The sequence below is a fragment of the Geotrypetes seraphini genome, chromosome 7, assembly GCF_902459505.1.
Source record: "Geotrypetes seraphini chromosome 7, aGeoSer1.1, whole genome shotgun sequence".
NCBI classification, from domain to species: Eukaryota; Metazoa; Chordata; class Amphibia; order Gymnophiona; family Dermophiidae; genus Geotrypetes; species Geotrypetes seraphini.
In genome coordinates, this window is record NC_047090.1 from 98,863,683 (window position 1) to 98,887,725 (window position 24,043).

The window sequence follows — 24,043 nt, forward strand, 5'->3', positions numbered from 1 at the left end:
GTAGAATATAGGCTTGATGGTACCTATAAAAATTTGGAAAATTTACCCCTCCCTCCTTAATTGATTTTTGCAAAGTTACTAAAGCTATTCTAGGTGTTCTACCAAGCCAAAGAAATTTCGTTAAAATGCTATTAAGCATTTTATAAAAGGACCCCTGAAAATAAATAGGTATCATACTCATTTGGTAGCAAACTACAGGCAAGATCATCATTTTAATAGTTTGAACTCTCCCCCACCAAGAGATATGTAAAGGGTTCCATTGCTCGCACAATTCCGTAACTTTTTTTAATATATATTTTTCATTCTCTTTTACGGTATCTTCAATTGTATTTTTAACTTGAATGCCAAGATATTTAAATCCTTCTTCTTTCAGTATGAACGGAAAAGCGTCAAATAATCCTTTTACACAATGAACATTTAAAGGTATAATTTCAGATTTATTCCAATTAATTTTATAACCTGAAAATTTACCAAACTTATCAATTAATTTTAATAAAGAAGATAAGGTAGATTCTGGATTTTTCAAATAAAGCAAAATATCATCAGCATAAGCCGAAATTTTATATTCCATATCTGAATATGGAATACCCTGTATCTCCCCGGTTTGCTGTATTGCTAACAATAAGGGTTCTAATATAACATCAAATAACAAAGGAGATAAAGGACAACCTTGTCTAACTCCCCTCCGCAATTGAAATCCATCAGATATCATATTATTAATATTTAATCTTGCAATCGGGAAGCTATACAAAGTTTTTACCATTTGTATAAATCCAGAACCTATACCAAACCATTCTAAAGCTTGATACATAAAATTCCATTCTACCCTATCAAACGCTTTCTCTGCATCCAAGGAAACTGTAAAAGTCGGTTCATCTATTTTTTTTGATAAATTTAACATATGAAATAATAATCTAGAGTTATTAGAGGAATGTCTTTTAGCAACGAAACCCGTCTGATGCATATCTATAATATGTGGGAGAGCTTTGGCTAATCTTAACGCCAAAATTTTCGCCAAAAGTTTATTATCCACATTTATTAAAGATATAGGCCTGTAGTTCGAAACCAAAGTAGGATCTTTATTTGGCTTAGGTAGAACAATTATTATTGATTCAGCCATAGTACCTTTAATATCACCTTTTATAAGTTGTGTTTGATATAAATTTAGTAAATGTGGGGAAAGAATATTTTGAAATGTTTTATAAAATTCTACTGTATAACCATCACCACCTGGAGCGGATCCAACTCTAAGAGATCTCAATGCTGTTTCTAATTCTTTTAATGATATAGGTTCATCTAAACTCCGTTTTATATGATCAGGAACCTTAGGTCCATTAATTAAATCTAAAAAATTTTTACCATCTTTTTGTCTCTCCAAATAAGGCTCGGAAGAATATAGATCTTTATAAAATTTTAGAAATTGTTTTAAAATTTTATCTGTTTGATTTGTTATTGTACCATTATCATCTTTTATCCCATTAACATTAGTTTTCCTTTTTTTTGCTTTAAGATAATTTGCCAATAATCTCCCCGCCTTATTAGAATTTCCATAATACACTGCTTGTTTGGAAAACAAATCTCTTCTTATCATTTTTGAAGATAATTCATTATATTTACCTTTTGCTTTCAAAAGAGCTTGCAATATCTCATTTTCCCATTTATTTATCAATTTAGCTTCTAATATTTTGATTTCTTTCTCTAACTCTATATATTGAATTTTATTCTGTTTCCTAATAAAAGCAGAATATGATATATTACCCCTCATAGTTGCTTTAAATGCATCCCATACATTCTCAATAGATGTATCCTCCACTAAATTCATTTGAAAGAAATCATTAATTTGTGTTTTAAAATTTCCAAAAATTTATCATCCACAAGCAGTGCATTATCAAATCTCCAAAGAGGTCTACCCTTTTCCAATTTATCCAATTGTAATTCTATCCATATTCCCGCATGATCCGAAATAATAATAGGATCTATGGAAGCTTTAATCACCTGTTGCACTTCATTTGTTGAAACAAAAATATAATCTATTCTTGAAAATGATTTATGAACCTGTGAGCAAAATGAAAACTCCTGATCATTAAAATGAAGAATACGCCATATATCCTTTAAATCGCATGATTGAGCCAAATTATCTAAACCTAAAGATTTTATACTTTTACTTGGTTTTTTATCCAATAATGGATCCATTACAGCATTAAAATCTCCAGCCACCACTAAATTAGAAGCGGCCAGTGGTAATAACATATTCTGTAATTTTTAAAAAAATTCTGATTGATTCGAATTAGGGGCATATATATTAAACAACGTCAGGGCATTATTTCCCATACCTATATCAACATGTATCCATCTTCCATGTGGGTCTGAATTTATTACCTTAGTCTTGGCCATACATTTTTTATTAATAAGAATTGCTACTCCTGCTTTTTTACCCTCTGCTGGAGCAAAAAAACATTCTTTTACCCACCCACCCATTAGTTTCTGTGATTCTTTTGTATTAAGATGGGTCTCCTGCAGACAGTAAATATCCGCATTTTGCTTTTTTAAAAATGCTAATAGCTTTTTTCTTTTAATTACATGATTCAGGCCATTGACATTAATAGAATATATCTTAAAAGACATTATATATTTTAAAACTTATCAGTATAATCTTTTTCCCTTCTTCTTTTATATTTAAAATCCAAAAAATATTTTCCATGACACACATATTTACCCTTGAAGTATCCAATCCCTTATTTTCTTTCTCCTTAATCATTCTAGTAAATCTCATCTTTTTCCCTCCCTTTCCCACCCAATTTAATGACTGCTTAAGGACACACATTGGAATAGCAACCCGAACATTCCCCTCTCCTCTAGGCAACCAATATTCAATCAAATATCCCCTTTTAACTATCTATATTAACCTTTAATATCTTTAGTCATTCATTTTTCTTTTTTTTTCCTTTTTCTCTTTTTTCTCCTTTTTTTTTTTCTCCCTTTACTTCTAAACATTTCATTAATGTATCTTTTATCCATTCATCAATTTTTAATTTATATTTCCCTAGTATTATAGTTTACATCATACAAATTTATCTTAAACATGTATTTAAAATGGTATTAATATTTTTCCTATATCTTATACATTCTCTCTTTATATTTTTATTGTCTTTTTTTTTTTTTTAGTTCATGTTTTTCTTTCTTCAGTATTTCAATATCTCATATTTTTAAAGTTTTTCACAATATCATCAAAACCAATCTTGATATTTTTTATTAAAACGACATAGGTTCTGATTTTGAAAGAAAGGCTTTTAGTTTTTCTGGATCTTCAAAATACAAAGATTTGTCTCCAGATGATACTCTCATTTTTGCCGGATAATATAATCCGTATTTAAAACCTTTTTCTTTTAGTTGAGGTCTCATGTCTAATAGTCTCTTTCTTTTATTTGCTGTGTTTTTAGCAAAGTCCGGCAAAAACCATATTCTAGATCCTTTGTAATTTAGATTTTTGTCTTTCTTGGCAGCGTTTAATATTTCTAATGCTTGTTGGTACCTAAGCATTTTGAATATTATTGGTCTTGGTCTGCCTTGATTTTCTACGTTTTTTGCTGGGATCCTATGAGCCCTTTCTATTTCCAGTGGTTGTTTTAAATCCAGTTGTAGTATTTTTGGAATTAAGTTTTCTAGAAAATGTATAGTATTTTTTCCTTCTAAATTTTCTTGTATTCCAAAAAGTTTAATATTTTTCCTTCTTCCTCGATTCTCATAGTCTTCCAGTTGATCTTTCAATTTATTCAATTCCAGACTGTCATTTTTGCATCTGTTTGCTTCACCTTCTATGACCTCCATTTTGGTTTCTAATACAGTTGTTCTTTTGTTATTAACTTCCATTTGTCTGTGGATGTTCAGTATCTCTTCCTTCATTTCAGACATATTGGTCACAGTTTCCTTAAGCATTTGTTTAATTTGTCTCAGTTCTTCCATAACTTCTGCTTTACTCAATATGTCAGGTTCTTCAGCAGGAAGTGGGATCTTGCTTGGTGTGATTTGATCCTGCTTTTGTCTTTTTGCTGACATACCAGCCTCATTTTTATTTTGTCTGGTACTTGCCATATTTCTAAACTTATTTCTATATTTTTACAGATTTTACCTTGTCCACAATCTTTATATTCAATGACTCGTCTTCGATGCTATGTTGTTGAGGAAATAGCAAACTTTTTTTTTTTTGGATCTCTTCCTTCAGGGTTCCTGTCCAGCTCTTCTTCAAAAATGGCAGAGGAGGTCTATTTCAAACTGCCTTAATTTCAGACTGACAGGCACTGTCCTCTCACCAAAATAAGTTTAAATTGAGGAAGCTTTTATCTTTTTCCTTTTATCTTCGGCTTGTTCAATGTCAGTTTACCGTGGTTCTCAAGCCTCTTTTTAATTTTTATTGTTCAGCTCATTGGAAATCTCATCCCTCAACACCATGTCACTATCAGCATTTGAGAATAAAGGCACTCTTAATATTTTTTTCCTCTGTTTTGCCAGTGAGGAAATAACAGATTGTCTTTTTGGCCTTTTTTCCCTCAGAGCTTTATTTTAGTTTTGTCAGGTGTAGGGTAGTATCAGTTGCCACAGTTTTTGCCAATTTTATTTCTCCACAGTTATTTTTGATGTCATTCAACACAGAAGAAAACAATTGGATTTTATCTTCTCCTCAATCGTTATGTTTGTATTTAATATTGTGCCTTATCAGCTTAAAAAACACAGTGAGGAAATAACAGATCTTTTTTCCTGTCTCCTTTTCCTCAGGGTTTTTTGTTTCAGTTTCGGCAGCACTAGTTTTCTCCTCAGTAAAATAGAGATTTCAGTCAGTCACACTGTCAATAGCTTGCCTAGACAAAACAAAACAAAAAAAACAAAAAAATGAAAGAGAAATAGATTTTTCCTCTTCCCTCAGGGCTACTTTAGTTTTGGCGGCATAAGTAAGTAGCTTTTTTTTTTTTTTTAAACTTTGCTGCGCCTTTCCAGCTCTGAAACAAAAATCCGGCGATCTTACTTCTGGTTCTCTTCCCTCAGGCTTTATTTCATCTCTGGCGGCATAAGTCTTTCTTCAGATTGATATTAAAATTATGTCTGTCACTCACACCGTCAACAACCTTGCTCTCGACGCCAAGCCGTTTCAGCACAGAGACCATCAGCCACACTGTCAGCAACTTACTCGAATAATAAATAGACAGACCTTTTCCTTTTTTTTTCTTTTTTGCTCTCCTCTTTCAGGGTTCCGTTCCAGGCTCGGAGGCACAAGTCTGCCTTCCACAGTGATCCCCTAGCCCGTCAGCCACCTGCCTCCAATATCTTGCCGTTTCAGCTCTCAAAAAAAAACCGGCGATTTTTCTCTTTGGCTCCTTTCTCTCATGCCTTATCACGGTTTCGGCGGAGGAGGGCAATATCAATATGCCACAATTTCAACAAGAATTTTAATTGTTTTTCTTTGAAATTAACATTAGGGGATAATTTTTTTTTAGTAATCTTTGCCTAGTTGAAGAGGAGCGTCGCGATCACACTTCCATCTTGTGTTCGCGTTAAGCCACGCCCCCCAATTTCAGGTTGTTAATAGTAATCGCTATATTTAGTGTATGCCTAAGCGATGTAAGGGCATCTGTCAGAGTGCTCATTTTAATATTTATTACCTCATTTTAATACTAATGAGGTCATTTGTATCCCCCTGTGAGCTCTGCTCAGCTGGTAAGTCCCTCCTATCTGTGCCCGACTCTTCAACTTCCAACTCCAGACTCCATCCTTTCTGCCTTGCTGTACCATATGCTTGGAACAAGCTGCCCAAATCCCTACAGTGGGCTCTGTCTCTGGCAGTGTTCAAGGCCCACCTCAAAGCCCACCTCTTTGAGACTGCCTTCAACCCTAACTCCTCTCACCTTGGGTTCTGCATCCCCAACCCTATATGTCATGTCTGTCTGTCCAAGTTAGATTGTAAGCTCTTCTGAGCAGGGACAGTCTATAAATGTCAAAATGTACAGCACTTTGTATGCTTTTCAGTGCCATATAAGTGATTAGTAGTAGTAGTAGTGCATAAAACGCACCATTAATACACACGTATATGGCAGTCCTGTTGGGTCTTTAGAATCTGCATTAGATTTTGTGCATCCGTGATGTTAGAGCATTGGTCAGAATGCTTGTTTTAATATTAATGACCTTGTTTTAATACTAATCAAAAGCCCACAGTGAGCCATTGTGTGCATCAGTTGGTAAACAATTTTGATGCTAAACCAGTTCAATGATCATGTAAAAACACGATGAGTTTAGTGCATGTGGACCAACCCAGAGAGACTGGGCTCCAAATAATGAATGACTCTTCGATTAGGATTCCTTTAGATGTCCTGTTTGTCTGTTTTAATTAGATTGTATGCTCTATTGAGCAGGGATCATCTCTTACATGTTAATGTACAGGGCTGTGTACATCTTGCAGCGCTATAGAAATAAGTAGTAGTAGTAGTACTAACGTGTGTTCCATAGCAAAGCAGCAGATGAATCCAGAGACTAGTGGGTATAGCTCACATCGACCAGCAGGTGGAGATAGAGAACTGATTAACAGTTGGCCTTAAAGCCTGGTGTTCCTCCTGTTTTGCTCTATCTCCCAGCAGGGGTTGAGCTAATTCTCTAGCTCCTGGATTCTGGCTGCTGCCGGATAGATTGGTGTTCTTTTGGATTCCTCTTTTGAGACTAGCTCTCTTCAGTAGGTCAGGGGTGCCTGGCTGAGTGGTGCCGGCTTTGGGAGTTACACCTGGGCCCTCCCAGGTCCCTTCTCCATCCTCCCCTCCGATTGATTGAGGGGTTTCTTTAGACGCTGCAGGAGTGCTTTCTTTCTTCATTCCAGTATAAAAAAAAAAAAAGTTTTTGTTTGAGTGCCGGAACGAGGTATGGCAACGGAGACTGGTCAGCGGTGTTCGCGCTGTGGGAAGCGCAGAACACTGTCGGGCTTTTGCTCTGCCAGGTGTTTGAGCGCACCGGCAGACGATGCTTTTCTGCAGGCATGTGATGTGGCCATTTCCCGTGTAAGGGAGGCTCGATCGATGTCCCCGCCGCTCGAGGTCGACTCGGGCTTGCTGCAGGGCTCTTCCATGGCTGAGGGGAGTTCTGCGGCGGTGGGGGCGGCGGGAGCGCTGGAAGAAGGCGGTGGAAGGGGGAGTTACGCTAAAGGATGCACAGGATAGAAAGATTGAATCTTCACTGAAAATGTCCTTTGAAGTAGCTACGGTTTCCTTACAGGCCGCAATTTGCAGCTCTTATGCGGCGCGAGCGTGTCTGCAGTGGGCGCAAGGGATGGCGGATAATTTAATGGAATCCGGGGGTTCGGTCCCTGCGGAACTGGCTGATTTGGAGTCAGGTTTGGCTTATTTAGCAGACTCCTTATATGATATTATTCGGGCTTCGGCGAAGCAGATGTCTCTTTCGGTGGTGTCTCGCAGGTCATTATGGCTCCGTCATTGGGCGGCAGATGCTGCATCCAAGCTTTAGCTTGTGAAACTCCCTTTTAAAGGGGGTTTATTGTTTGGGGAAGATTTAGATAGATTGGTGAAGGATTTTGGTGATACCAAAACACAGCGTTTATCGGAAGATAGGGCTAGGCCCCCTGTGAAGTCCTCTTCGTCTAGACCGCGCTTCAGGGATGTTAGGAGATACCATTCCTCAGATCCGCATCTGGTTCTTTCCCTTCTTCGAGACCTCGGTTTCAGCAGAGAAATTCCTTTCGTACGACGAAACCCTCTTCAGGTCAGCCAGCGCGTGCCGCAGCAAGTCGCGCTCCGCAATGACGGGGTCTTGGCTCCCTCCGCCTTTCCCTTAGGGGGACGGCTGTCGGCGTACGGGGCGGAGTGGGCCAAGGTCACGTCATATCAGTGGGTTTTAGACATTATTCAAGAAGGGTACAAGTTGGAGTTCGCCTCTCCCGTCGAAGATTCTTTCTTGGTGTCCCCGTGCAATGGGGCGGCCAAGGGAGACTCGGTACGCATGACTCTTCAGGTGCTGCTCGATCTGGGGGCGGTGGTACCGGTGCCCCCGGAAGAGGTAGGCCACGGGATATATTCCCTTTACTTCATTGTACCAAAGAAGGGGGGGTCATTCAGACCGGTGCTGGATCTCAAAGGGGTCAACAGATTTCTCAGTTGCGCCATTTCCAGATGGAGATGGTCCGCTCGGTTATTGCAGCTGTAAGACCGGGAGAGTTTCTCACGTCCCTCGATCTCAAGGAGGCGTACCTCCATATCCCGATCTGGCCTCCGCATCAGCGGTATCTGCGGTTTGCGGTTCTCGGCCAGCATTATCAATTTCGGGCAATGCCCTTTGGCCTGGCAACGGCTCCCCGCACCTTTTCCAAAGTGATGGTGGTGGTAGCAGCTTTTCTACGCAAGGAAGGGATTCGGGTACACCCTTACTTAGACGACTGGTTGATCCGCGCCTCGTCCAGACAGGAGAGTTTGTCGGTAACTCAGAGAGTAATCTCTCTCCTTCAGTCTTTGGGGTGGATCGTCAACTTTCCCAAGAGTTTTCTGTCCCCGTCGCAGTCTTTGGTGTAACTGGGGGTGAGGTTCGACACTGCTCTGGGGAAAGTGTTTCTACCCCGAGACCGGGGAGAGAAATTGCAGGCTCAGATTCGCCTACTTCTCGAGTCGCCCAGACCTCGGGTTTGGGATTATGTACAGGTTCTGGGCTCCATTGTGGCGACGCTGGAGGTGGTCCCCTGGGCTCGGTACCACATGAGGCCCTTACAACAGTCTCTTCTCTCTCGCTGGTCCCCAGCTTCTCTGGACTACAATTTGCGTCTCCAATGGAGTCCTCGGGCGGCTCGCAGCATGCAGTGGTGGCTACACGAGTTGCATCTGTGGCAGGGCATGCCGTTGGCCACGCCGGACTGGGTGGTGGTGACAACGGATGCCAGTCTGCTGGGCTGGGGGGCCCAGTGCCTGCAAGCTTCAGTGCAGGGGGTGTGGTCCTTAGAGGAGGTCCAGTGGTCCATCAATTTGCTGGAATTAAAGGCGATCAGGCTGGCGCTGCGGGCTTTTCAGTCCCTTGTTCAGGACAGGCCGACCAGGATCTTTTCGGACAGTGTCACAGCGGTAGCATATATCAATCGTCAGGGGGGCACCCGGAGTCCGCAGTTGGCCGAAGAGGCAAGGAGGTTGTTTCGGTGGGCAGAGGTGCATGTTCCGCTTCTGTCGGCGGCACACATTGCAGGTCACGAAAACGTGCAAGCGGACTTCCTCAGCAGAAATCTTCTAGATCCGGGCGAATGGGAGTTGTCTGCTCGAGCTTTCGACCTGCTAGTCCGTCATTGGGGGCTGCCAGAGATGGATCTCATGGCCTCATCCCGCAATGCGAAGTTGCCTCGGTTCTTCAGCAGACGCAAGGAGAAGGGTTCGGAGGGGGTGGACGCGTTAGCTCTCCCATGGCCTCCAAATTCCCTTCTGTATGTGTTCCCGCCTTGGCCCATGATAGGTCGGGTGTTACAACGCATCTCTCTCTTTCACGGCAGAGTGATCCTGGTGGCTCCGGATTGGCCGCGTCGGCCGTGGTACGCAGATCTGATTCAGCTTTCAGTAGGCGATCGGGTAACGTTCCAGGTAACTCCGGACTTGCTAACTCAGGGTCCAATCTTGATGGAAGATCCGGCCCGCTTTGGTCTTACAGCCTGGCTATTGAGCGGTCAAGGCTGAAAAAGAAGGGCTATTCAGAACAGGTGATTGCCACGCTTCTTCAAGCTAAGAAAATTTCGACTTCTGCCTCCTATGCGAGAGTCTGGAAGATTTTTGTTGCATGGTGCGGATGACAGGGGATTGCGCCCTTCCATGCATCTCTGCCGGCTATTCTTGCTTTTCTGTAGGAGGGCGTGGCGAAAGGGTTAGCCTATAACTCTTTAAAGGTTCAGGTGGCGGCCATTGCCTGTTACAGGGGCCGGGTGGCTCGCTCGACGCTCGCTTCGCAGCCGGACGTGGTCCGTTTCCTCAAGGGGGTTCACCATATCTGCCCGCCGGTAAAGCGAATTTGTCCAACATGGAATCTTAAACTCGTCCTTGGGAGGTTGCAGGGGGCACCTTTTGAGCCCCTGTCAGCGGCCACATTGAAGGATGTCACGCTGAAAACAGTGTTTTTGGTGGCAATGGCTTCGGCGAGGCGAGTGTCGGAACTACAGGCGCTTTCTTGCAGAGAACCCTTTTTACGGTTTTCGGAAACTGGGGTGTCGGTGCGAACGGTGCCGTCCTTCCTACCTAAGGTTATTTCTTCATTCCATGTGAACCAGAGTTTGTTCCTCCCATCCTTCCGGAAGGAGGATTGGGGAAAACGATTTTCGTCTTTGCGTCTACTGGATGTACGACGTATGCTTCTCCATTATTTGGGGGTGACGAACGATTTTCGTCGGTCGGACCATCTCTTTGTGTTGTTCGCGGGCAAAAACAAGGGGATGGCGGCGTCTAAAGCGTCCATTGCTCGTTGGGTCAAAGAAACTATTGCTTCGGCTTATGTGTTGACAGGGAAGAAAGTACCGGAGCACCTTCATGCTCATTCCACTCGGGCATTGGCTACGTCTTGGGCGGAGTCCGGGGGGATGTCTTTGGAGGAAATTTGCCGGGCGGCCACGTGGTCGTCGGGAAATACCTTTTCGAAGCATTACCGTTTAGACGTAGCGGCCCGTTCGGAGGCAAGTTTTGGCGCTACAGTGCTGGCGGAGGCGGCATTGGCGTCCCACCCGGTTTGAGTTTGCTTTGCTACATCCCACTAGTCTCTGGATTCATCTGCTGCTTTGCTATGGAAGGTAAAATTATGGTCTTACCTGTTAATTTTCTTTCCTTTAGAAGCAGCAGATGAATCCAGAGCCCCTCCCCATGTGCACTGGCGGTTTGTAGGTTGTTTGTTTGTTTGTTCAGTTGGGGTATGGTTGGTAATTGTATTATTTCATTTCTGAGTGGCACATTTTCTACTGGAATGAAGTTTTGTGGATGATCATTCTCCTTTGGGGATGCTTGGGCAAAGTGCATAACTGAATCAACAGGAGGAACACCAGGCTATAAGGCCAACTGTTAATCAGTTCTCTATCTCCACCTGCTGGTCGATGTGAGCTATACCCACTAGTCTCTGGATTCATCTGCTGCTTCTAAAGGAAAGAAAATTAACAGATAAGACCATAATTTTACCTTTTTATGGGATTTAAAAAAATATATTTGCTATTGTTGTGGCACACATTGAACACATCTAAAAAATAGTATGGAATCAAATAAATTACAGTGTATTATTAAGAACAATGTGCCTGATTTTCTGCAAATTTCTGTTTGATGCAGAGACCCCTCTATTCTGGATGGACTTGATTTGATAGAAGAGGAGAAACGTGTGCTCATTGACAACATAAATAGACGTCTGACACCACAGGCAGTTAAAATTCGAGCAGGTAAGTCAACGCCAGTGACGACGTGAAGCTTGCCTCAGTTCCATCTGTATTTCCCAACTCCTTGCAGAACGACCCAAATGTAGACAAGATGAAAGGGTTAAAATATGACGGCTTTCATCTGCTTTGAGTTGCATTACTTGCAAAATATCTTGTGACTTTTCTAATCCTATTTATCCTAATATTTTATTTTTCAGTGTGTTTACATAGTATGAAAAGACCAAATTGGTTCATCTAGTTTGCCCAGTTTAGATTCTTCCACTTGAGGTAGATGAGCAAATAAATTCCTGCATGTAACCTAACACCAACTCCCCCTCCTTTTTATTGTCTTTATTTTATAAAGGAGCTAGTAAGCACCTAACCTCCTAATTACTGAATCAGTTTGGCAGCAGAAAATTCTGGTTAACGACATTACTTACCCCTCCCCCCCTTTATCAAGCTGTGCTAGAGGTTTTTAGCACAGGCCAGCCGGCGAGGTACGTGCTCCAACGCTCATGGTAATGTTCCAACACTCATAGAATTCCTATGTCAGTTCGCACTAAAAACCTCTAATGCAGCTTGATAAAAGGAGCCGTACCCAAGAGCTATGTATTATTATCCCAGGACAAGCAGGCAGCATATTCTTGACTGATGGGTGACGGCACCGACGGAGCCCCGGTACGGACAATTTTAGAGTGATTGCACTCTAAGAACTTTAGAAAGTTCTAGCTCGGCCGCACCGCGCACGCGCGAGTGCCTTCCCGCCCGACAGAGGCGCGCGGTCCCTCAGTTTCTTAGTTTCCGCGGAGCTAAGAAGACGCGTTTTCAACGGCTGTTGAAACTTTTTTCTCTTTGCCTTCCCGCTCGCGTAAACTTTTGATTATTTAATCTTATTTCTTTTCTTTTTTCTTTTTTGTAAAAAAAAAAAAAAAAAAACCTTCATTTTTTCTTTAATTTAATCTTTCCCCGGCGGGGCCTTCTGCCACCATCGAAGCCTCGGCCTTCGATTTGGCTGAAGCCGTTTTTCCTTTCATGCCCCCTCAACCGGGTTTTAAAAAGTGCCAGCGGTGTGCTCGGCCTATATCTCTCACGGACCCACACAACTGGTGTTTACAGTGTTTGGGTCCTGAGCATCAGGCCTCTACTTGCACCCGCTGTGCCACTCTAAAAAAACGGACATTAAAAAATCGCCAGATCCAGCAGCGATTATTGTTCGGTGCCGAGATGTCCGACCCCGTTCCATCGACTCCAGCTTCGGCACCGATTCAGTCGGCACCCTCTTCTTCGACGCCGCGTGATTCCGCACCGGCGTCTCACCAGTCAGGTAAGCCGGCTAAGAAGCCTTCCCCGCTGGAGCGTCCTCCGGTCTCGAGTGCAGTGAGTCCAATCCTGCCGACTGTGAGACGCCAGCGGAAGCGTTCCGCCCCTATAGAGGTGAGTCCCTCGACATCGGGCTCCTCATCTCCGGGGCGTCGAACGGCACCGCAGGTACCGCAGAAGAAAAAGGCGGTACCGGTGCCATCCCTTGATGACCGCATCACGGCCATCCTTCAGGTGCAACTTAAGGACCAATTGAAACAGCTCCTTCCTGCTATCCTGGCTCCGAACCTTCCGGTGCCGGTCCGCACCGAGCTACCGGTACCGATTGTGGAACAGCCTGTGTTACCTGCTTCCACTGTTTCGGTACCGCTTCAACTAACCTCATCGGTATCGATGCCAGTTCTTGCACCGGAGCCGAGAGCTCACCATCAATCGGTGCAGACTTTGGCACCGGTGCGACCGATAACATCTCCTGACTCGATATCGATGAGGTCGGGTAAGTCGTTACACAAAACCCGACACTTACAATCATCGACACCTGAGTCTCGGGACCATACTCCCCATGTCAGGGATCCTGATCTGTGGGGAGACTCAGAGGAACCCTTTCTTTCTGAAGGCGAATGTTCCTCAGAGGAGGAGGATTCAACTGTCCCTGACCCATCCTCCAAACAAGTCACTTCCTCTTTCTCCTGCTTTTTGAAAGAGATGTGTGACTCCTTGTCCATTCCTTTGGAGGCTGAATCCAAAAAGTCCAAAGCTTTTTTGGATGCCCTTGATTTTGACCAGCCTCCAAAGGAATTTTTGAAACTCCCTCTTCATGACATCTTGAGGGAGACTTTCTATAAGAATTTAGAGACTCCTTTAACTGTCCCAGGGGCCCCACGTAAACTGGATTCTCTATATAAGGTAATTCCCATTCCTGGGTTCGACAAACCTCAACTTCCACACGAATCCTTAACTGTCGAATCCACCCTTAAAAAATCTTCAGGAGCCAGTGTATATGCATCGGTACCTCCTGGCAGAGAAGGTAGAGCCATGGATAAATTTGGTAAGAGGCTCTACCAAAATGCTATGTTAGCAAATAGAGCTAGCAATTATGCTTTTCATTTTTCTTTTTATTTGAAGCATCTCCTTACCACCATGGCTTCCTTCGAAAAGTACCTTCCTTCACGAAAACATCACTCCTTTCATACCTGCTTGTCGTCTCTTTTTCAATTACGTAAGTTCATGGTTAGATCCATATATGACACCTTTGAACTTACATCCAGAGCGACAGCAATGTCGGTAGCTATGCGTCGCCTGGCCTGGCTTCGGGTATCCGACCTTGATGTTAATCATCAGGATCGGTTAGCCAACGCCCCTTGCCTAGGGGATGAGCTCTTTGGGGAATCCATGGACTCAACCACACAAAAGCTCTCTGCTCATGAGACACGCTGGGATACCCTGCTTAAAAATAAAAAGAAGCCTCCTCCGCCAAAACCATATAGGCAGCAGTCGGCCTATCAACGCCGCTTCACAGCTCGGCCATTACCTACCACACTGCTCAGCAACCCAGGCGTCAAAGGCAGCAACAACGTCAACCTCCCAGACAGCAGCCACAGCAGCAACCTGTGAAACCACCTACTCAGCAGAAGTCACAGCCCTTTTGACTTCATTCTCCACAGTATAGCCAGTATTCCTATTCCTGCTCTCCTGCCTCAACCTATAGGAGGTCGACTTTCTCTGTTCCTCAGCCGATGGGAAGTTATTACTTCGGACCAATGGGTCCTCAACATCATCCGCCACGGCTACTCTCTCAACTTTCAGACTCTTCCATCCCAAAACCTGCCAAAAGAGTCTGCTTTGAACAGTCCTCAATCTGCCCTCCTCATTCAGGAAGTTCAATCCCTCCTTCTTCTAAACGCTATAGAAGAAGTTCCTCAAGATCAAAAAGGGCAGGGATTCTACTCCCGTTATTTTCTAGTCCCCAAAAAAACAGGAGATCTCAGACCAATTTTGGATCTCCGCGATCTCAACAAACACCTGGTAAAAGAAAAATTCAAGATGCTTTCTTTAGCCATCCTTTATCCTCTTCTCAATCAAAACGACTGGCTATGCTCCCTCGATCTCAAAGAGGCATACACTCACATACCGATCCATGTAACCTCAAGACAGTATCTCCGTTTCATGATCAATCATTGTCATTACCAATACAAGGTGCTGCCCTTCGGCCTTGCCTCCTCTCCAAGGGTCTTCACCAAGTGTCTCATTGTGGTAGCGGCATTTCTACGCTCTCACCACCTCCAGGTCTTCCCTTACCTGGACGACTGGTTAATCAAGGCCACATCCGCTCAAGCAGTTCTCCTGGCCACCAACCAAACCATCTGGTTTCTACAAATTCTGGGGTTCGAGATCAATCTACCCAAATCTCATCTCATCCCCACTCAGAGACTTCAATTCATTGGAGCGATCCTGGACACACTCCTCATGAGAGCTTTCCTACCATCCAATCGTCTTCAGACCCTTCAGTCTCTATGTCAGCAGGTGCTTTCACTGCCTTCCATCTCAGCCAGGCAAATGATGGTACTCTTGGGGCACATGGCATCTACAGTTCATGTCACGCCCCTCGCACGTCTTCACCTGCGCACTCCTCAATGGACCCTTGCTACTCAGTGGTCCCAAGCGACGGATCCTTGCTCACGACACATATCTGTGATATCATCTCTTCGTCAGTCTCTTCAATGGTGGTTGGTATCCTCAAATCTATCCAGAGGTCTTCTGTTCCATCAGCCCCCTCATCAACTTGTCATCACCACCGACGCCTCTCTTTATGCATGGGGAGCTCACTTGAACGAGTTCCAGACTCAAGGTCTTTGGACAGCCCAGGAAAAGAAGCATCAAATCAATTTCCTGGAACTCAGAGCGATGTTTTATGCCCTCAAGGCCTTCCAACATCTTCTCTTTCCTCAGGTCCTCCTGTTGTGCACAGACAATCAAGTTGCGATGTACTACATCAACAAACAGGGTGGGACAGGCTCTCGCCTTTTATGCCAAGAAGCCCAAAAGATCTGGAATTGGGCCATAGATCACCATCTCTTCCTGAAAGCTATCTACATTCAGGGAGCACAGAATTCTTTAGCGGACAAACTCAGCAGAATTCTCCAGCCTCACGAGTGGACACTCGATCCTGTAACTCTGCAGTCTATCTTCACTCAATGGGGCACTCCTCAGATAGACCTCTTTGCAGCTCCTCACAATCACCAGCTGCCCCTATTCTGCTCCAGACTTTACTCTCCTCACCGTCTGGCAGCGGATGCTTTTCTCCTCGACTGGTCGAATCTGTTCCTGTACGCCTTCCCTCCTCTGCCTCTAATGTTGAGAACCTTATTCAAGCTCAAGAGGGAACGAGCCACCATGATTCTGATTGCTCCGAGGTGGCCCAGGCAACATTGGTTCTCCCTTCTACTTCAACTCAGTTCCAGGGAACCTTTTCTTCTTCCTCTGTTTCCTTCTCTGCTTACGCAACAGCAGGAAACCCTTCTACATCCCAACCTCCAGTCTCTGCACCTGACAGCTTGGTATCTCTCGGGCTGACATCTCATGATACTCTTTTATCTCAGCCTGTTCGTTCCATTCTGGATGCCTCCAGGAAACCGGCCACTCTGCAATGTTACCATCAGAAGTGGACGAGATTTTCCTCCTGGTGTCTTCTTCATCATCTTGATCCCACTTCCCTGGCAGTGGAGACGTTGTTGGACTATTTGCTCTCTTTGTCTGACTCTGGCCTTAAGTCCTCTTCCATCAGAGTCCACCTCAGTGCCATTTCAGCTTTTCATGAGCCAGTCCATGGAAAACTTCTCTCAGCTCATCCCCTGGTGTCCAGGTTCATGCGTGGGCTTTTCAATGTGAAACCACCTCTTAAAGCCCCTCCTGTTATCTGGGATCTCAATGTGGTTCTTTCTGCCTTAATGAAGTCTCCATTTGAACCTTTGGCTACCTCTCCTTTCAAGTTTCTCACTTGGAAAGTGCTTTTCCTTATTGCCCTTACCTCTGCCAGGAGGGTTAGTGAGCTTCATGCACTGGTCGCAGATCCACCCTTTACGGTTTTTCACCATGACAAGGTGGTTCTGCGTACACATCCAAAGTTTCTCCCTAAGGTTGTATCTGAATTCCATCTCAACCAATCCATTGTTCTACCTGTTTTCTTTCCAAAACCTCATTCTCATTCTGGAGAACAAGCTCTACATACTTTGGATTGTAAAAGGGCTCTGGCTTACTATCTAGAGCGTACGAAACCCCACAGATCAGTTCCTCAACTTTTTCTGTCCTTTGATCCAAATAAATTGGGACGTCCCGTTTCTAAACGTACGTTGTCTAATTGGCTGGCAGCGTGCATTTCATTCTGTTATGCTCAGACCGGACTGACACTGGAAGGTTCTGTCACGGCCCATAGAGTCAGAGCAATGGCAGCATCTGTAGCTTTCCTCCGTTCCACTCCTATTGAGGAAATCTGCAAGGCTGCTACTTGGTCCTCAGTTCACACTTTTACATCTCATTATTGTCTGGATGCTTTCTCCAGACGGGATGGACACTTCGGCCAATCTGTTTTGCAAAATTTGTTTTCCTAATGGCCAACCTTCCCTCCATCCCTCTTTTTGGTTAGCTTGGAGGTCACCCATCAGTCAAGAATATGCTGCCTGCTTGTCCTGGGATAAAGCACAGTTACTTACCGTAACAGGTGTTATCCAGGGACAGCAGGCAGATATTCTTGCGTCCCACCCACCTCCCCGGGTTGGCTTCTTAGCTGGCTTATACTAACTGAGGGACCGCGCGCCTCTGTCGGGCGGGAAGGCACTCGCGCGTGCGCGGTGCGGCCGAGCTAGAACTTTCTAAAGTTCTTAGAGTGCAATCACTCTAAAATTGTCCGTACCGGGGCTCCGTCAGTGCCGTCACCCATCAGTCAAGAATATCTGCCTGCTGTCCCTGGATAACACCTGTTACGGTAAGTAACTGTGCTATTTGTACGTTCAGTAATTATTGCTAATACCTAACCATAATTACAGCATTACTCTCTTAAGAGCTGCATTTCTTTAGTTTATAATAATAATAATAACTTTATTTTTTCTATACCGCCATAATCTTGCGACTTCTAGGCGGTTCACAATGAAGAATAGCTGTACAGTCAGCGAATTACAGTGTATAAATAGATAAGAGGTCACTGAGCGGTCAGTGATTACAAGGTGCAAATTGGTTAGAAGAAAAATATACATAGGTTACAGTATACATTTAGATTATGATAATACATTTTTGACAGGAGCCACTGCTTATCCACTCAAATTCTTGTAGCTGGTTCAAAATACCCCTGTTATAGGCTGCTCTTTTTGCATTAAAAAAGAAGGGCCCAGTAAAAGGTCAGCAGTACATGTTAGTTCACCAAGGAGCGGTTTACTAAAGCATGTGTTGAAAAGTTTGTGGAAATTGCAAGAACTGATTTACAACAAGACTCTTGAGGCAGGCCCTTACGAGCCGAAACACGATCGTGTCAAGTCCATCTTAATAAAAGAAACTGAACACCAACCTTGTTGTGTTTGCTTTCAGAATACAGCAGTACATCTAGTGTGTCATTGAGGGAGATTTATTTATTTAATTGGACTTTTGGTATATATTACTGCCAAATGATTGAAAGATATCAAAGCAGTGTATAAGATATAATCAGTTCAAATAACAGAAACATTCAACTCGGAGACAAAAAAACAAAGAAACAGGAAGAAAGAGTGAGCATAGCAAAACACATTTAGATCCTGTAACATAAGTGGTACTAAAATACAATTAACTGCATTAGAGGTTACCAGTTAGATTCAGAATTTAGTTCAAGTTGCTAACAGTTGTTTCCAAAATTTGTTAACTGAACAACTGAGTTATGTATGTGGGTCATCTCTTCCAAATTTCCAACCTGTGTATCTGCAGATTTATCTGTGTATCTGATTTGAAGCCCCCTTTTACCATCCCCATCCCAGAATTCCCTCTGGTGAATTTTCCTGCCCTTAAGATTGTAGGAAAATGTAGTATTGTTTGTCCTTTCCATGCCTTTTACCCTGTGGGTTTCAGCCATTACAAATATGTGGTACTGAGAAGTTTTCCTTTTTGGGTTTCTGTCAGGTACTTGTGACCTGGATTGGCCACTGTTGTATACTGGGCTAGATGGACCATTAGTCTGACCTATTATTGCTTTTCTTATGTTGTTATGCCTTTACACCGTCAACATTTTGCTTTGTAGTTTTGAGTTTTGTAGAATTTGACATTTATAAAGATCTGGGTGAATTTTAATCTTAAATGAAAATCTATCTGTCCTTAGATATTGAAGTTGCCTGTTATGGGTATGAAGGTATTGATGCAGTGAAAGAGGCCTTGAAAGCAGGTCTGAGTTGTTCCACAGAGAGCATGCCTATCAAGGTAAGAGCAGCAGAAATTCAGTATTTTCATCATGGAGCTGCACAACCTCCATTCTAGCTTCTGAATAACATATAAACAGAAGGAACATTCAGTTGTCGCCTTCACCAATTTCGCAAGGTTCACCATTGTCCCCATTACTCTTTAATGTTATATGTCATTATTAGGTGCGCAATTGTTCCAGCTGGGGATAAAGCTGTTTAGTTATGCAGATGATTTTACGATCATTATTCCATTTCCTATTTCTCTTTCTGAAGTTATTCCTAAAGCAACAAAAGTATTAGGTCTAATGAAGCAATGAATGACTGAATTTATACTGAAGCTTAACTCAAGAAAAAACAGTTTTTTGTAGCTTAACCGCACCCTTTTGATACTAAAACATCATTACGTATAAATTCAGCTATCCTATTCAATCTACTATTAAGGTTTTGGGAATAATACTGGTATAGGGTTTGACTATGAAGAACCAGGTGGACTCTTTGGTTAGAAAGGGTTTCTTTACTCTTTGGAAGCTTCGGTCCGTTAGGGCGTATTTTGATGGTTCATCATTTAGAGTTTTGGTACAGTCTCTTATACTAAGGCAGCTTGATTACCGTATTTTCTCACATATAACGCACGCGTTATATGTGGTTTTTACAAACCGCGCATAACCTTGCGCGTTATACGCGTGAGCGCGTTGTACAAAATTTTTTTTACATAGTTCCCCCCCCCCCCGACGTCCGATTCACCCCCCCCCCACAGGACCGCTTGCACCCCCACCCCGAAGGACCGTTCGCACGCACCCGCACCCCGAAGGACCGCTCGCACGCACTTCCACCCGCACCCCCATCCTGAAGGACCGCTCGCACCCCCACAGCCTCCCGACCCCCCCATCATGTAGAAGCTCCTACCAGTGTCCTGCTGCTTCCTCTTGGCGGTCCCAGCCCTTCTGTGAGCCCTGCGCCTGCGCTGCTTCCTCTTCCGGCGGTTCGCCCTTTCTCTAACGTCAATCCCTCTTGCCCCGCTGACTCCCCGACACGATCGGGGCAAGAGGAAGCTCAAGCCTTCTTGCCCCAGCCAACCGCGGCACCCCCGACACGATCGGGGCAAGAGGGAGCTCAAGCCCTCTTGCCCCCCCCCGACATGATCGGGGCAAGAGGGAGCCCAAGCCCTCTTGCCCCGCCGACTCCCCAACTCCCCGACAATATCGGGCCAGAAGGGAGCCCAAACCCTCCTGGCCACGGCGACCCCCTACCCCCACCCCGCACTACATTACGGGCAGGAGAGATCCCAGGCCCTCCTGCCCTCGACGCAAACCCCCCTCCCCCCAACGACCGCCCCCCCCCAAGAACCTCCGACCGCCCCCTCAGCCGACCCGCGACCCCCCTGGCCGACCCCCACGACACCCCCACCCCCCTTCCCCGTACCTTGGTGTAGTTGGCCGGACAGACGGGAGCCAAACCCACCTGTCCAGCAGGCAGCCAACGACGGAATAAGGCCGGATTGGCCCATCCGTCCCAAAGCTCCGCCTACTGGTGGGGCCTAAGGCGCCTGGGCCAATCAGAATAGGCCCGGGAGCCTTAGGTTCCTCTGGGGAGCGGGGCCTTGGGCACATGGTCGGGTTAGGCCCATGTGCCTCAGGCCCCGCCCCCAGGAGAGACCTAAGGCTCCCGGGCATATTCTGATTGACCCAGGCGCCTTAGGCCCCACCAGTAGGCGGAGCTTTGGGACGGATGGGCCAATCCGGCCTCATTCCGTCGTTGGCTACCTGCCGGGTTTGGCTCCCGGGTTTGGCCTCAGCCTGTCGGGGTTGGCTGAGGCGGGTTTGGCTCCCGTCTGTCCGGCCAACTACACAAAGGTACGGGGGGTGGGGGGTCATGGGGTCGGCCAGGGGGATCGCGGGTCGGCTGGGGGGGCAGTTGGAGGTTCTTGGGGGGGGTGGTCGTTGGAGGGAGGGGGGTTTGCGTCGAGGGCAGGAGGGCCTGGGATCCCTCCTGCCCGTAATGTAGTGCGGGGTGGGGGTAGGGGGTCACCGTGGCCAGGAGGGTTTGGGCTCTCTCCTGGCCCGATATTGTCGGGGAGTTGGGGAGTCGGCGGGGCAAGAGGGCTTGGGCTCCCTTTTGCCCCGATCGTGTCGGGGGGGGGTGGGGCAAGAGGGCTTGAGCTCCCTCTTGCCCCGATCGTGTCGGGGGTGCCGCGGTTGGCTGGGGCAAGAGGGCTTGAGCTCCCTCTTGCCCCAATCGTGTCGGGGAGTCGGCGGGGCAAGAGGGCTTGACGTTAGAGAAAGGATTAACTGCTGGAAGAGGAAGCAGCACAGGTGCAGGGCTCACGGAAGGGCCGGGACCGCCAAGAGAAAGCAGCAGGACACCGGTAGGAGCTTCTACATGATGGGGGGGGGGGTCGGGAGGCTGTGGGGGTGCGAGCGGTCCTTCAGGGTGGGGGTGTGGTTGCGGGTGGGAGTGCGTGCGAGCGGTCCTTCGGGGTGGGGGTGCGAGCGGTCCTGCGGGGGGGTGAATCAGACGTCGGGGGGGGGGGGCGTCAGGCTTTCTGGGTGGGGACAGGACTTCAAGGGGGAGAGGAGAGTCGGGGTGGCCAAAGGAAAGTCGGGCGGCGACGGGAGAGTCGGGCAGCATGCGCGGTATACAGGTGTGCGCGGTATATAAAAATTTCTGTACATAAATTTGTGTTTCCCGCGCGCTATACCCGTGTGCGCGTTTTACATGGGTGCGCGTTATCTACGTGAAAATACGGTACTGCAATATTGCCTATTTGGCAATTTCCCAGAAGAATATGCAACAATTGCGAATAGTACACAATGTGGTGGTCAGCCTGATGTTTAGGTTGAAGAAATATGATCACGTAACACCCTCCTACCAAGTACTGCATTGGCTGCCAATGGAGGTGAGGGAGAAGTTTAAGGGCTCCTTTTACAAAGGTGCGCTAGTGGTTTTAGCACACGCACCGGATTAGCATGCACTAGCCGAAAATCTACCGCCTGTCCAAAAGGAGGCGGTAGTGGCTAGCACGCGCGGCAATTTAGCATGTGCTATTCCACGCGTTAAGGCCCTAGCACGCCTTTGTAAAAGGAGCCCTAAGTTTGGTTGCTTCTGTTTTAAAGCTTTGGTTTAGCTCCCAAATATATAATTGAGCTTTTCTCTTTTGCAACCAACAGACATAAGAGAAACTCACATCTGAATTTTGTTTTTCTGCCTGTTAGAGGATGTAAACTTAAACATCATCAAAATCTTTTTTCATATCAAGCGTTATAGAGTAAGGATTTAGAACAATTGCTTTTGCTTACTGACACTTATGGGAAATCTAGGAGACATCTAAAAACATATCTGTTTTTGAAATATTTAGGCAGCTAATTCGTAAAAATTTTATTATGCACTATTTTAGTGTCTCTAATTATTGGCTTTTAACTTTTTTAGTTCTATTCAACTTCTTTTATTTTTTAACTATTGTAAACCGCATAGAACTTTACAGCCTTGCGGTATATAAACTGATTATTATTATTTATTTGAAAACTTTCTTCTCCGCTTAATGCCTAAGCGGTTACAATAAAAAACATATATAATCAAAATATACTCAGACATATGATAAGACTAAACCTCATCCTGTCCTGTTCTTCCAAAATTTCGAAAACACATTCAATAATAACTAGCATAGCGTTAATAAAAAGTTTGCACAATACAAACTATAAAATACATTCATCATCAAAACTAATAAAAAGGTTTAACGAATAAATAAGCTTTCAACTGCTTTCTAAATGACACTTTCTCTCTGCACAGTCTCAAAGACTCAGGGAGCACAAGATCCCTTACCGCCGGTTCGGCTGGGGATTCCCTTTTCACGTCGGTCTGTTCATCGGCCTCAGCGTCAGGAAAGTCCCAGGCTTTTCAGACATGACAGGCCTCAGGAGCTCCGATTTTGGCGGTTTTGGGTCCATTTTCGGAGGGAACCTCCTCATTCATTTCAGTTACCTCAGGTGACCTTCCCCCTGTTCTGGAAAAACAGGGGCAAGATATGTCAGGGTCCCCTGCTGGGGCAGGGAGTCCCTTGGGGCCACCGGGGGTCTTTTCCCCTGAATTTATGTTGCACTTTGTAAAGCTTATGTGCCGACGGCAGGAGGTTCTGTGTCCACTCCGGGGGTCTCAGTACCCTTGATGTCTTCCCTGGTGCGGCCCCACACAGTGGTGGTTTTGCCCCCTTCTACTCCTCTCTCATCCAAATGCCCGAGGGTCTCTTGGGATGAGGATTTTTTCATATACTCTTCCAATTTCTTCTGGACATATTTTACTCCATCCAAGATAGGAAAGAAAAAATGGATAGCATCCGCATAAATGCAGTAATATACTCCCAACTCCTGTAGTACCTGCCCTATTGATGCAAAATAAATGTTAAACAATAGGGCAGATAGTGCAGACCTTGTGGCACCCCTTTTTTCATCATCTTTGACGCACATTTTACAATAAATTTCTGATCTGTAAGAAAGGATCTAAATTAATTTAATACTAAACCAGTGGTCTCAAACTCGTGGCCCGGGGGCCACATGCGGCCCGCCAGGTACTATTTTGAGGCCCTCAATATGTTTATCATAATCACAAAAGCAAAATAAAACAGTTTCTTGATCATATTTCTCTTTAGCTATAAATTACAATATTATTATTAAGACTTAGTCAAAAAGAAAGATTTATAAACTATAAAGAGTTTTACCTCATGCAAAATTGTCATTTCTTTAATAAGACATTAACTTTTTTTCTGAGGCCCTCCAAATACCTACAAATCCAAAATGTGGCCCTGCAAAGGGTTTGAGTTTGAAACCACTGCACTAAATCCTGTTGTAATTTGTTTGACAGCATAATTTGATCTACTGTATCAAGAGCCATCAGACAGATTTAGGAATCTTCAGGCTATTGA

The 24,043-nt window shown here is 44.9% G+C and overlaps 1 protein-coding gene across 1 annotated transcript in view; it reads left to right on the forward strand.

The window, feature by feature from the left end:
- The window catches only part of EIF2S1 (eukaryotic translation initiation factor 2 subunit alpha), a 64,175-nt gene that overhangs the window by 34,768 nt on the left and 5,364 nt on the right, over positions 1-24,043 (forward strand). Inside the window, exons 5-6 of the mRNA XM_033952174.1 lie at positions 11,313-11,419; positions 19,050-19,147. Coding sequence (XP_033808065.1) covers positions 11,313-11,419; positions 19,050-19,147 — 205 coding nt within the window. The remainder of the gene's footprint in view (positions 1-11,312; positions 11,420-19,049; positions 19,148-24,043) is intronic.